Raw genomic sequence first — 13101 nt, 5'->3', positions numbered from 1 at the left:
ATTCTGGAATTTTGATTTCCTAAACACATACAGAAATATTATAAGAATATGTTTTCATTTTAATCCCACGTGTGGGCATATGGGACAGCTTCACAGCAGCTGACTATGATTTGCCTCGTGCTCTAGTAGAGGTGTGGTACTGCCAGCTGTGGATAGTTTCTGCCATTGTGTGATGCTTGGAATTCTGGGAACTTTTCAGAGGGTATATAAGTGCTAGGGCCCCAGGGCGGGGGTTATCAATGGTTGTTGTCATTCAGGGGGCTTGGCACACAAGAAGAAACTAGATATCCTGACTGAGAAAATCAAACTTGCCCCAAGGAAATTCATGCAGGAAGTAGTCTAATGATGACATCACCACCTTTCCAATTCCTGACTTTATTCAGGGATCTCTTGCCTTCCCTCTCTATCCTTTTTTTCTTTCTTATCTAGTGTTAGGGGGTTGAAAGGGTAGAAGAGAAGGGATGGAGAGAGGTAGAAGAAATAAGAACCCACAAAGTAGCAAACACTGCTTACAATGTGGTGCACAGACATGCAGACAAAACATTCATAAGTAGATGAATTAATTTCTAAAAATGAACCTCCCAAAAAAATGAACCCAAGGAACAATACCCAGGATTGCCTCTGACCTCTGTATGCATGCATACACATATTCACATACTTGTACACACATCTACAAAAAGGAAGGAAGGAAGAGAGGGAAGGAGGGGAGAGAGAGACAGAGAGGGAGGGAGGGAGAGAAAGAGAGAGAGAGAGAGAGAGAGAGAGAGAGAGAGAGAGAGAGAGAGAGAGAGACTCAGTTACACTCTGCCAAGAGCCTCATATCTCTGACTCTTGGACCTGAATGCTTTCTTTTGCCTGTGTGCTTGAATGTACCCTGTAAGAAGCTGAGTAGGGGTTCTGGAAGGGAAACCATCTGCTCTCTCCCCTGCATGACGCAGGCCTGCCCAGGAGCTGTATGGTGGAGCACCACAAACCCCCTCCCTCCCTCGCTGACCCTTCCCCTCGATGACCCTGACTTTGTACACCCCCTCCCCTGTGCTCCCTGACCTTTACTTACTGATGGGACGAGGGAGTAATGGAGGAAGACCTCCTGGTCCACGGAGGTGTCACAGGTGACATTTAGCTGCCTGGTCCTGAAAAACAGCCACAAGTCAGGTTCACATGATCAGTCACTGGGACAGCACTGACTCCAGCCTGAGCGTTTCTCTCAGGAGTATGGACCATCTGAGCTTCTTTACATACATTCCCAAGACCCAGCTGCTCACGCACCGTCTTCCTGAGTGGGCTGCCCTCATTCATCGCTCTGATGATCTATCCACCATCACTGGAGTTGGCACTAAGAAAGACCTCCATCCATGTCTAGATGACAGTTGTGGGTAGATTGAGGCTTGGGGGTGTTTTTTGGGGATTTTTTCGTTTGTTTGTTTTTTATGGAACACTACAGAAATGCCTGACTTTTTCACAGTTTAAGGAAAGCTAGTGACTGTGAGAACCATTACCTAGAGTCCTTCCCACCAGACAGCCCTGGCAGGGCCCTGTGCAGGTGAGGGGACTGGAGCTGAAACATCATAAACATGCCAGGAAGTCAGACTGTGAACGTAGATTTTACAGCCAAGGTCAGAACTACCAGCGAGCTGCTGGGGCAGGAGAGAAGCGGGAGGGAATCCATCAGACTACACCCTGCGGGTGCCCTCGGAGGCGTGCAGGACAAGGCTGGGGCAACCCCAAGTCAGAATGAGAGGCAGCTTTCTCAGACAAGGCACCCTCTCCTCTGGGCTCCATCACACCTTGTCCCTGCTGCCCTGAGTCCACAGCACTGCCACAGGCCTTCTAGCACCTTCTCCGATCTTTACTCTTGCCATTCTTAACTCCAGGACTCCCAGCCAGCCATCTCTTCAGCTTCATCCCATAGCCAGTGGCTCCTGTTCCCTCAGACGTCTCAGGGGAGGAGCAACCCTCAGGCTCGACACATCCTCTGGAAGTCCTAGCCTTTAAGATCCTAGCTGCCGCGCTTACATCTTACGACACATCTAAAATATCCAGAACATACCTAGGGCTCAAGTGGTGAGAAGTAAGACAGATGTGTAGTTATACTTTGGCTTTTAAGAAGGTAGTAAGAGCAGCAGTCTCTCCATCCCATACAAAAGCCTACATGAGCCGGGCGTGGTGGCACACGCCTTTAATCCCAGCACTTGGGAGGCAGAGGCGGGCGGATCGCTGTGAGTTCGAGGCCAGCCTGGTCTACAAAGTGAGTCCAGGACAGCCAAGGCTAACACAGAGAGACCCTGTCTCAAAAAACAAAAACAAAAACAAAAAAAAGCCTACATGGTAGGAAAGAGGGGAGGGAGGCAGGGAGGCAGGGAGGGAAGAAGCCATACTCAAAGGCAAAAAGAGATAAGGTCAAAGAGAAAAGTGCAGCAGCCCCAGCACCATAGACTGTGGACTGAATGGAGCAAGCTTCACACCCACACAAGAGGCAAGAGCAGGGCCAGCAAGGTGACTCAGCTGGCAGAGGGGCTGGCCACCACGCCTGACAACCTGAGTTCAATACCCAAGATCCACGCTGTAGAAGAAGAGTGGACTCCTGCAAGCCGTCCTCTGACCTCTATACGCTCATGATGACATGTGCGCATGCACACCCATTCACACACATGCACACACACTGACACACAGACACACAAATGTAAGTGTGTCTGGAAACAGCTTAGCCCAGTTATCCTATCTCCGGCCCTGACAACGCATGGAGCCTGGGGATTCACCGGCCAGCCACAGAAGTTCCTCCCCACTGAAAGCCAGCCTTAAATCACACAGCATCAGTTACAACCAGGCTCACGGCACAGGCAGCACATGCTCCATGTAACTCTCAAGCATACATGAGCATGCACTCAAAACCCAGGACCCTGCCAAGGGAGCCAAGGACTCAGTGAAGACTATTTACTCCCTCGCTTGGGGGAAGTAGAGGGGGCACAGGTTCTCTCTGGAGTGAACGCTAGAGGGTGTGCTCTCCAAGGGAAATCAGAGGAAGAAGAAGAATGCCAAGGAATCAGCAAAACACACTGCCATCTCTCAGCCCCAGTGATTTGCATATGTAAATATTTATTTTAAATATATATAAATACCAAATGCTTTCACATGTAACATTCCTTTTTTTTTTTAGACAGGCTTTCTCTGTGCAGCCTTGACTGTCCTGGACTCACTTTGTAGACCAGGCTGGCCTTGAACTCACAGTGATCCACCTGCCTCTGCCTCTTGAGTGCTGGGATTAAAGGCGTGCACCACCACGCCCGGTTTGTAATATTCCATTTAATGAAGTAGTTGATGCATATGTCTAAACACAAGAACTGAACAGTATTTTCCATTATAAGCTGTCTGAAAAAATATTAGAGAAAGTTCTCTGGTGATAAAAACAAACCTACTGAGAAGGGTTTAAAAGCAACAGGAACAGAAGAACCGGCAAACATGGTCAATAGCCAGATGGTGACTAGAAGTTGGTTGTCCCTAGAAGTTACAGACTAGGATGTCTGAGCCGGCATCAACTCAAGCACCAAATGACTTCCACACGGAGGACAGAGGGGACTAAAAACTGAGTGGCTGTGCTCTGCCAGTCACGTGGGAGTGCTGACTCCTGTCTCTCCCATTTGTGACTTAGAGTAAAGCGAACTTCTGGGTCAGCATAGTAATAATGTAGCGGCAGAATATAAGCCACTGCAGTAAAAAGTAACAAGAGAGAAAAAATTCAACCACTTCAGCGATGGCCAGGAAGAGAATGGAAACAAAGTCAACGTAAAAAGAGAAGCACACAGCTAGCGGCATCTAAAAACCGGTAAATAAGCTGCTGGTGGAGGGAATCAGGTATTTAAAAAATACTTAGAATTCAAATTTGGCAAGTGATCTGGTTTTTCATTCCTTTTTAGGAAATGATTGATTTATCTTGTTCTATGTAGATAAGTGTTTTGCCTGCCCATATGTAAGTGCTCTGTGTGCCTGCGTGGTGTCAGCAGAGGACAGAAGAAAGGGTCGAGTCCCCTGAAACTAGAGCTAAAGATGGTTTCAAGTCACCATGTGAGTGCTGGGACCCGAACCCGGATCCTCTGGAAGAGCAGTGAGTGCTTTTAACTGCTGAGCCATCGCTCCAGCCTCCTGAGCTTTCATTTCTTAAAAGAAGACATTAAGCGGGCGGGCTAATCAGTGTGTGTTAGTTAGTGTGTATTAACACAGGCGTGTTAATAAGTGTGGTGCCTCCCTGAACACCCAAAAGGCAAGGTGGGGATGCAGAGAGAAAGTAATGCTTAGAGAGTTGCCGGGAATAAAAAGTATAGCCACTGAGAAAAACAGTGTAGACGTCCTCAGAAAGCTAGGCATAGAGCTGGGCATGGTGGCATACTCCTTTAAGCCTGGCACTCAGGAGACAGAGGCAGGAGGTGGCTCTCTGTGAGTTAAAGGCTAGCCTGATCTACATAGTGAGTTCTCAGCCAGGCAAGGGTACATAGTGAGACCTCGTCTAAAAATAAACAAGCTGATAACTAAGCGTGGAACTACCACACTCAGCTACAGCATTCCTGGATGTGTGTGCATCCAACAGAAAGGAAAGGGGTTTGCTTCCATGTTCTCTGTAGAAGTATTTGCTGTAGCCAAGATAGGGAATCAGCTGAGGTGCCCACTAGTGGGTAAATGGATAAAGGAAATGTGGTATGTATATGCGATGAAATCTTACTCAGTTACAAAAAAAATAAAATAAAATAGCAAGAATGAGTCTATAGCTATCAGGTTGAGTGAAATAAGCCAGACACAGACAGCAAATACATTTAGAAAACTGATCCCACAGAATCCAGGAAGGATGGGGAGCAGAGGAAGACAGACACGGAGGTACAGCTACAGAGAGGGGTACGGTGTAGAGTTCCACAGCCCAGAGGGTGGTCACACTCAGCCTTAATGATTGGATGCTTCCAAACAGCTAGAAGGGAGGATTGAGATTGTCCCAGTGCTAAGAAATGATCAGTGTTTGAGAAGACAACTGAATAGTGGCCCTGCGCTGGTTGTTACGCAGTGTTTGAGTATCAGCTGAAAAATAATCTGGTTTGGGGTGCGCCTGCAGGAGGACCAGAAATTCTAGGCTGGCCTCAGATATACAGGGCAACTGGGTTACATGACACCTGGGTTTCGGGGTTTTTTGTTTTTGTTTTTGTTTTTGTTTTCAAGCTCAAAATAAAAATAATAAATCCTTAGCTCTCCGCTAGCACTGAAGTGTAAGATGCTGCCGCCTGACCTTTTCTACTGGGAGCCCCTGGAAGGAGCCGCCAGAGCTGAGGGCTGAGAGGAGACCGCATCTTTGTTTACTGGAGTCACACTGCAAACAGTATGAGGACTCTGCGCTCCAGCTTGCTCATCCGACAAGAGCCTTTCCCCATGCAGTAAGTGTGCTTCCAGAAGTACTCCAAGAAGCACAGGCCAAGGATGCTCAGAGAAGCACCTGGAGATATGAACTAGCATATCTCTCTGTCCTTGTCTCTGTCTGTCTGTCTCTCCTTCCCTTCCCCCTTCCCCCCTCCCCCTCCCCCTTATCCTGCCCATCCCTCTCCACCAAGTCCTAAGCAACCATTTCATTCTATTTCTAGTTCATAATTTAACTTTTTTGCCTGTTAGGTAGCATTAGCCTCTTTTTGAAATGAGGAACCGGAGCCAGGAGGGGTGTCAGCGCCTTGTTAACAGGTTCCTTCTTGTCCCAACCAAAGCACAGCAGCGCCCCCTTCTGGGGCTTTTTCTTCGCTCATCTGGACTCTAGCTGGTGCCTGGCACAGGCGGCTTGATCCGCATGGTAATTGATTCCAGAAGAACCTCCTTTCTAGACGCTGCCATCCAGAGAGGGATGGGGATCAGAAGAAGTCACACAGCTCAGAGCTATTTCAGGTCCTGTTAAGTTTTCCAGTCTCATGGGCAGCACAAAGAATGGTCCCTGGTTCAGCACAGAAGAAGGTCACGGGAAGGGGGCCAGGCATGTGCATTGTGTGTGCACAGGACTCTGTGGACATACCCAGTGCCAGGGAATGTGCTTTATGGGGATTCCCATGAACCCACAAAGTCTAGACTTGGAAGGCTGAGGTGGACACAGGTATTACCAAGACTGGCTTGGGTCTGTTTGGCAGGGTCAGCTGCCACTGTGAGGAACACTGCATGGCCTTGTTAAACACTACTGCAGAAAATTAAATACAAAAACAAAAATTAAAGAAGGGGCAGTAAGGGCAAAGTAATAAAGACTGGCTCAGTCCTGGAGAATATGCCCCCATCTGTAGTGTGGATACTGCCCTCCAGCCATGGCAGCATCCCAGGGGAACCAGTGATTACTGCCGATCAGGGCTGGGCTGACTCTTCTATGCAAAGTCTAAATATGACAAAAAAAAACCACCCATGTCTATATTACAGATTTTAATCTGTTGTATTTCTTTTAAAGATTGTTTGTTTTTATTTTATGTCTATGGGTGCTTTGTCCGCATGTATGCCTAGGCCTGAAGAGGCCATCAGGTCCCCCGGAACCAGAAATACAGAAGATTATGAGCCTCCATGCTGGTTCTGGGACCTGAACCTGGGTCCTCTGCAAAATAAGTCAGCGCCCTCAACAGCTGAGCGATCTCTCCAGCCCCAAACCTGCTATAGTTAGAGCAAAAGTTTGTGAGCCACCCACAAATGATTCCTTTTGTTTTCTTCTGAATCTTTTTCTTCCAAGATTCAAAAACTCTTATCTGCCTCAACAAGAAGCAGTTTCTTCTTCTTCCCCATTTGTCTGACCCATTTATGTGACCAGAAGCAGTCACCACCACTCACGTCAAAACTGGGTTCACTGACCAGCTACAGTCCAAAGCTGGCCCGGAGACGGGGATCAAAAAAAGTCGGTGTCAGTGTTCTGAGACAGCCAACTGGCTCTGTGTAGCTGGAGTAAGGAGCTGGGAGCATTTATGATCGTGTGTATGATGTGTGCGGATCCGTTTTATCGGTGTAATCTGTAAGGAGCTCACAAACAGCTATGCATCTCTTTGTGTAAAGAGACGGTCATGGCACATCTCCCAGCATGCCCCTGGCAGCTGTACTCCCCGCTCTTGGGCATGGCCTAAAAAAAAAGAGGGTGTTCACACTGGGAAGATGGAGGTAAATATTGACTGTGAATGAGCAAGAGTGGAGGTCAGAGTAAGAATACTAAAAATTCGGTAGCAGCAATCAGAGAAGTGTGAGCCGACTGAGAGCAGAGCACTGAAATGTTATGGGAAGAAAGATCCCGGCACTCCAACACAGTCAGACAGAGGGGGAAAGGGAGTCAAGATAAGGCTGGAGAGATGGCTCAGCTGTTAAGAGCACTGTCTACTCTCCCAGGGGTCCTGAGCTCAATTCCCAGTAACCACATGGTGGTTCCCAACCATCTATACGGGGATCAGATGCCCTCTTCTGGAGTGTAGGAATACATGCAGATAGAGCACTCATAGACATAAAATAAATAAATAAATAAATATTGAAAAAGTCAAGATACAGAGAGAAATGTGCAAACAGCAAGGTCTGAAAACCAAAAAGAACAAAGGGAAAAAATATTTTAAAAATACTTATAATTCAGAATAGGCAAATGACCTGAATTTTCATTTCTTAGAAAGGGCTGGAGAGATGGCTCAGAGGTTAAGAGCACTGGCTGCTCTTCCAAAGGTCCTGAGTTCAATTCCCAGTTACCACATGGTGGCTCACAACCACCTATTGTGAGATCTGGTGCCCTCTTGTGGCATTCAGGTATACATGCAGGGCAAAACACTGTATACATAATAAATAAATACATTTTTAAAAAGAAAAAGAAAGGAAAGAAGAAAGAGAGAGGAAAGGGAGTGGAGAGGAGAGGCGAGCAACAGTTACCAAGTGTGGGGGTGCCCTTGAGCAGCCAAGGAGAGAAGACAGGAGGGAAAAGGATGGGAGGGAGGAAAAAGTGAGAGAGGGAAAGGAAGAAAGAACCCCTCAGTTGTGAAATCTCCCCCTCCCCCCCCCCCTCCTCCTCCTCAGTTCCTGCTCACGGAATCCCAACACTCAGTCTCTGGAATCCAAGCCCATATGAGGCTTATTTTAATTTTAGTTGCGGGTGCAGGTTGAGACAGAGTTTCACACTGTAGCCCAGGCTAGCCTCTGACTTGAGATTCGCCTCCAAGCTCTGGGCTCCCCTTTCTCCGTTCCTCCTCTGCCACGGGCAGCTCTGAGTATAAACAGGGTTTCTCCAGCTTGGCACCTTCACGCCTGTAATCAAAGCTCCCGGAAACTGAGGGGCAGAGAGGGAACTGCTGTGAGTTTGAGACCAACCTAGGCTGTATATTGCATTTGAGGCTAGAATGGGTTACAGAGTGAGACCGTGTCTTCAAAAACTGAGGAGAAACCGAGGGAAGAAGAGAAGGAGGAGGAGGAGGAGGAAGAAGAAGAAGAGAAGAAAGGAAAGAAAAGTAAGTAAGTTAGCTAGCTAGCTAGCTAGTTAGTGTCTGGAGAGCTGAAGGGGACTTGAGAGGCTGAGCAGCTTCCTCAGACCCCGGAGCACCTGGTGACCTCTCTGGGTGCCCTTCCTTCCAGGATGAGCCCTTCTGGCCCCTCCCCTCCCTACTCAGCGAGTCACTGTCACAGGGCTACAACGTCAGGGCTCCCTGCCCTGGGCCCCTTGCCATGGCGGATTGCAGTACCTCACTTTGTTAACCAATAGCCAGTGTGGCTGCAGACTCTGGCCCCATGACCAGTCCAGCAACGTGGCCCAGAAGACATGTGTTGGGTTGTCCCAGCTGCCCCCCCCCCTTGAGCTGCCAGCCTCTTCTATCAAAGAGCCACACAAGGAGAATGACCCTGTGACACCCAGCCCTGCTGCTGTGGTTGCTGGGGCTCCTGGAGCTCAGAAACGTCCTGCTCCCCGCTGGTTACTGGGGAACAATCCCTAAGTATCAGGAGAAAGATTACACATCCTGCCCCCTCCGCTCCCGCCCCCGCATCCTACTTCCGGTCTGCTTTCTCCCGCCCCTTCTCTGTGTGCAGACCTCTGTTCTGTTCTTGGCCTCCACCTCTCTACTTGTTCTGAGTTTATTTCCTGGCCAGGTATGGCCCCCTCCTGGTTGCTGCCTTTCCTTAGGGAGCATGCATTGCTATTGTCATGTGTCTGAAAAGCCCGGAGCAGCCATCATGAAAAACTAAAAGAGCAAATAAAGAAAAAAAAAGGGGGGGGGGGAAGTCCATTTCTACTCACTACCGTTCTTTGTTTAAAGATTTATTTTGTAAGGGGCAGAGAGATAAGTCATGGACTAAGAGCCCTGGCTGCCCTTTGCGGGGACCTGGGTTCTATTCCCAGCACCCACACGAAAGCTCACAACCGTTTTAACTCCAGTTCCAGGGGATCTGATATGCCGTCCATGGGCACAGGACATACACACCGAGCACAGGCAGACTTGCCAGCAAAACGTCCATACAGATGAAAGAAACTGGGAGAAAGAAGAAAGTTATTAAAAAAAAAATAGCTATTTTATCGTGTGTGTGTGTGTGTGTGTGTGTGTGTGTGTGTGTGTGTAGGTGTGAAAGGAGGCCATAAGAGAATTCAGACCCCCTGAAACTGGAGTTACACATAGCTGTGAGACACTAGACATGGGTGCTGGGAAACAAACTAGGTCCTGTGCAAGAGAGGAGCGTGTTCTTAGGCACTGAGCCACCTCTCCAGCCCCTCCCTACCGACTGCCCAACATGGCAGCACTTGCTTTCACGCCCTTCTATCAAATGGGAGTGACAGTAATGAGGACCATCCGCTGAATGTTGTGTGGTGCGCAGGCGCACTTCTAGCTCCTTTTCCGCTTGCCTCTTCCACAGCCCTATAGTGTATTTCAGAGAAGTTGAGGAAAAGCCCAAAGCACCCCTGCAAGCAGAGCTGTAAGTTCAACACTTCTAACAATGTCCAAATGGGAAACATATTGAAACACTTGGACATGAAGATTCTGATAGAGTTTTGTGGTCGGGGTCCTTGGAGGGGAAATGATGTCATGTTCTGTGCTTGAAGAAAAGCCTGAGCAACACGCTCAGACCTTAGCCTCCCGGTGAGAAGGACCGAAGTGTGCAGGTCACAGCCAGGGAGGAGATTATGGTTGAGGGATGCTCTTGTGGACAGAGGGTCAAGGGGGGCAGGAAGCAGGTGGCGCAAGGAAAACTGAGTGCCCTCAGCACAGCCCACCCTCCAGCTGCCTGCCTCCCGGGAAGTGCTTTCCAAGTGTTCCATGCAGCCACAGGCCAACCTGCCCTAGCTGCACAGCCCTCTAACTCAGCCTTTGAAGTCCTCCCCACAGGAGAGGTGACTCCGCGTGCTCACTGGGCCACGTCACAGACCCAGGGCAACTTCGGCTGCCTTCTCCAATCCCATGGAATCCACTCAGCTCTGTCCATAACCCAGGCTACCGTGATCTTCACTAAGACCATATAGTAGCCTTCTGCCCCATCTCCAATCCATCCTCCATGTGGGCCAGAGGGACCCACATCTGATGGCATCAGGCCCCTGTCACCCCAGCCTCTCCCATTCTTTCCTGGCCACAGAGCGCACAGGGAGAGAGGGACAGATTCTCCTGGCCTTTGCAGCACTCCGTTCCCTTCCCACATCCTCCAGAGATGCCCAGCCTGCTCGGCCCAGCTGTCCTCTTTTTCTCAGTGACACTCACCGTGCCCTCTTTGTCTCCGTGGCTCCCTTCTCTCCTGTCTTCTTTGGGATCCCTTAGCATTTTGAGCAGACCCTGGAACCCCAGAAGGCAGTGGGCCTGTTTTCTGTTCCTGATCTCCCCTGTTTCTAGGTCAGAGTGTGAGTCTTGACATCCACCAGTCCTCCATCCCATCCTTTCCCTCCCAGCTCCCCTCGGATGCTCTCAAGTTCGTGGGCTCACTCATGCCTGTCAGAATGCCTATTCTAAACAAGGTGGCAGAAAGCAAATGCTGCTGAGGGCAGGGGAAAAGAGAGCCCATTACACAGCACAACCGCTGTGGGGATGACATGGAGGGTCTCCAAAAAAACTGAAAATACAACTGCCTTCTGATGCAACAATCCCACCAAGGAAGAGCTAGACAAAGGAAATGAAACTAGTGTGTTAAAGAGACGCCTGCACCCTTGCTTGTTATTCACAACAGCCAAGACGTGGAGTCCACCAGTGGGTCCACCAGCCGATGACGGCACAAAGAAACCATGGTACATTCATATGATGGACTATTGTTAAGCCTCAAATGAAGAAGAAAATCCTGTCACCATGGATAAACCTAGAGGACAGCACAGGAAGTGAGCCAGAGACAGAAAGACAAATACTGCATGACCTCACTCATATAGGGTGACTAGAAAAGGCTGACGCGTACAAGTACAGGCTGGGAGGGGAAAGAGGAGGCTGGGGAAGGGAGCTGCCGGAACAAAGTTACAGTTTTGAGGAATAGGTGCCTGTCTTGTGGCCCAGAAAGTTGACTAGAGTTAACAACCAGCTACATTGTTTCAAAAAAGCAGGGAATGAGGTGTCTTATGACAACGAAATGATAAACGTCTGAGGCTGGATCAGTGTGTCACACACTTATCAAGAAAGACATCAGAGTGTACTCTACAAATGTGGACAGTTACAAAATGTCAGCTGAAAAGGGCGAGGATGGATAGGGAAGTTTGCACCAGAGAGGAAAGCCGTAGTGAGAAACCACAGAGCCAGGATTCAATCAGGAGCCTGTAACTTCTCACCCTGGCTCTGACTGACATGGAGGAAATCTACCACAGCTCTCCCTTTCACGTATGCCTGTCTGCAGACCATCTGTGTCTTTTCTCCCAATCTCCATGAATCATCAACATCAAAAGAGCTAGAAGGACCTGCCTGTCTGGAATGACCCAGCTCAGCCCAGCCTCTGCCGCTCACCCTGTGCTGGCAGCAAGCATCTTGCTGAAAAAGAGCGCGGGTGAGTGTGCGGGTGGAAGCTCGCGTCCCGGACGCTTCTCTGTTTCTCAGGACCTTGCTTAGGATGGCTTCCCATGAGCTCGTGTTCTCCGCAGTTCAATCTGGAAACTCAAAACACAGAGAAGAGGCAAACATCCAGTCAAACATTTACCCAGAGTGAAATCAGGCAGCCGCCCTCTTCCTGGTTTCACAAGGCTTCCGGCTGCTCTGCTTCTCGCTCTACAAGAGCGGGCGTCTCTCTTCTGTTGTCTCCTCCTTTGCCTCGATGCCCCAGCTATGATCCCAGGACCACCCACCCCTGGCTGTCTGTGGAGGCTTTCCCTGGCAGCTTTGTGCCTTTGGCTGTATATATATTATGGGTAATAAATTAGGACTCTGCCTCCAAGCCATAAACCAGGACTGCTGGCTTAAAGGTTCATCTTGGAAATTAGCAGACAGCCTCTTGCTTGGAGAAGTGAGGGGAGACAAGTCCAAGATGGACCCCAGCCACATGGCGGGGATTGCTAGCCACATGCTTGAGTTTCCTGTTCCCTGGGCAGAAAGTAAGGTGGCCACTTGGTAACTCTTCCCCATCAAGCCAGACTCCAGCCACCCTGGCACCGAGGAGCAAACACCCAACAAGGATTTTTGTGGGGTGGGTACAGGAGTGCTGGGTGTCCCCTCTCCCCGTACAGTGTGCTGAAGCCCACCACTTTCTCTTTCCCACGGGTGGGGAATCACGAGAGCTGGGGAACATGAGTCCCTGAGTCACCATGCTAAGAACATCAGCCCTTACCTGCTGTCCCCTCACAGCCTGGGCCCCAGGCAAAAAATAAAGGTTGACTCGTCACAGCAGCTCACCTGACCCTCTCTAATACGTCCCAGAGTTCAGAGGCCTTTGTCAGCAGCTGAAAGCCCAAGTCTGCCATGTTAGCCTGATGACTGCTTTAAAGGCTAAAGGCGGTCATGTCCTAAATGCTAGCAGTCTGTGCTTTGGCGGGCGAGCTGAGCTTACCCGGCAGTCCAATCAGTTGTGGTGGGTGGGTGTGGGGAGGTGGGGAGCAGGTGTGGTCACTGATGCCCCAGACAATGGTCTTCCAGGCTTGATCTCTATACCACTGCCTGAGACATCCCCACCTGCTCCTGCCATGCCGTCTTCTTAGCTTAGGCCGCATTTGTCTCC

The 13101-nt window shown here is 49.5% G+C and overlaps 1 protein-coding gene across 1 annotated transcript in view; it reads right to left on the bottom strand.

The window, feature by feature from the left end:
* Positions 1 to 12096, bottom strand: part of LOC311598873 (stimulated by retinoic acid gene 6 protein-like) — a 37498-nt gene extending 25402 nt beyond the window's left edge. Inside the window, exons 1-2 of the mRNA XM_084784397.1 lie at positions 11901 to 12096; positions 1058 to 1133 (exon numbers count right to left, since the gene is read on the bottom strand). Coding sequence (XP_084640523.1) covers positions 1058 to 1133; positions 11901 to 11920 — 96 coding nt within the window. The 5' untranslated portion in view covers positions 11921 to 12096. The remainder of the gene's footprint in view (positions 1 to 1057; positions 1134 to 11900) is intronic.
* Between the last annotated feature and the right edge of the window lie 1005 nt (positions 12097 to 13101).

Source organism: Acomys minous (genome assembly GCF_964271855.1).
Source record: "Acomys minous genome assembly, chromosome: 1".
NCBI classification, from domain to species: Eukaryota; Metazoa; Chordata; class Mammalia; order Rodentia; family Muridae; genus Acomys; species Acomys minous.
The sequence above is the reverse complement of the archived record's forward strand: the minus strand, read 5'-3'. Positions and strand labels throughout refer to the sequence as shown.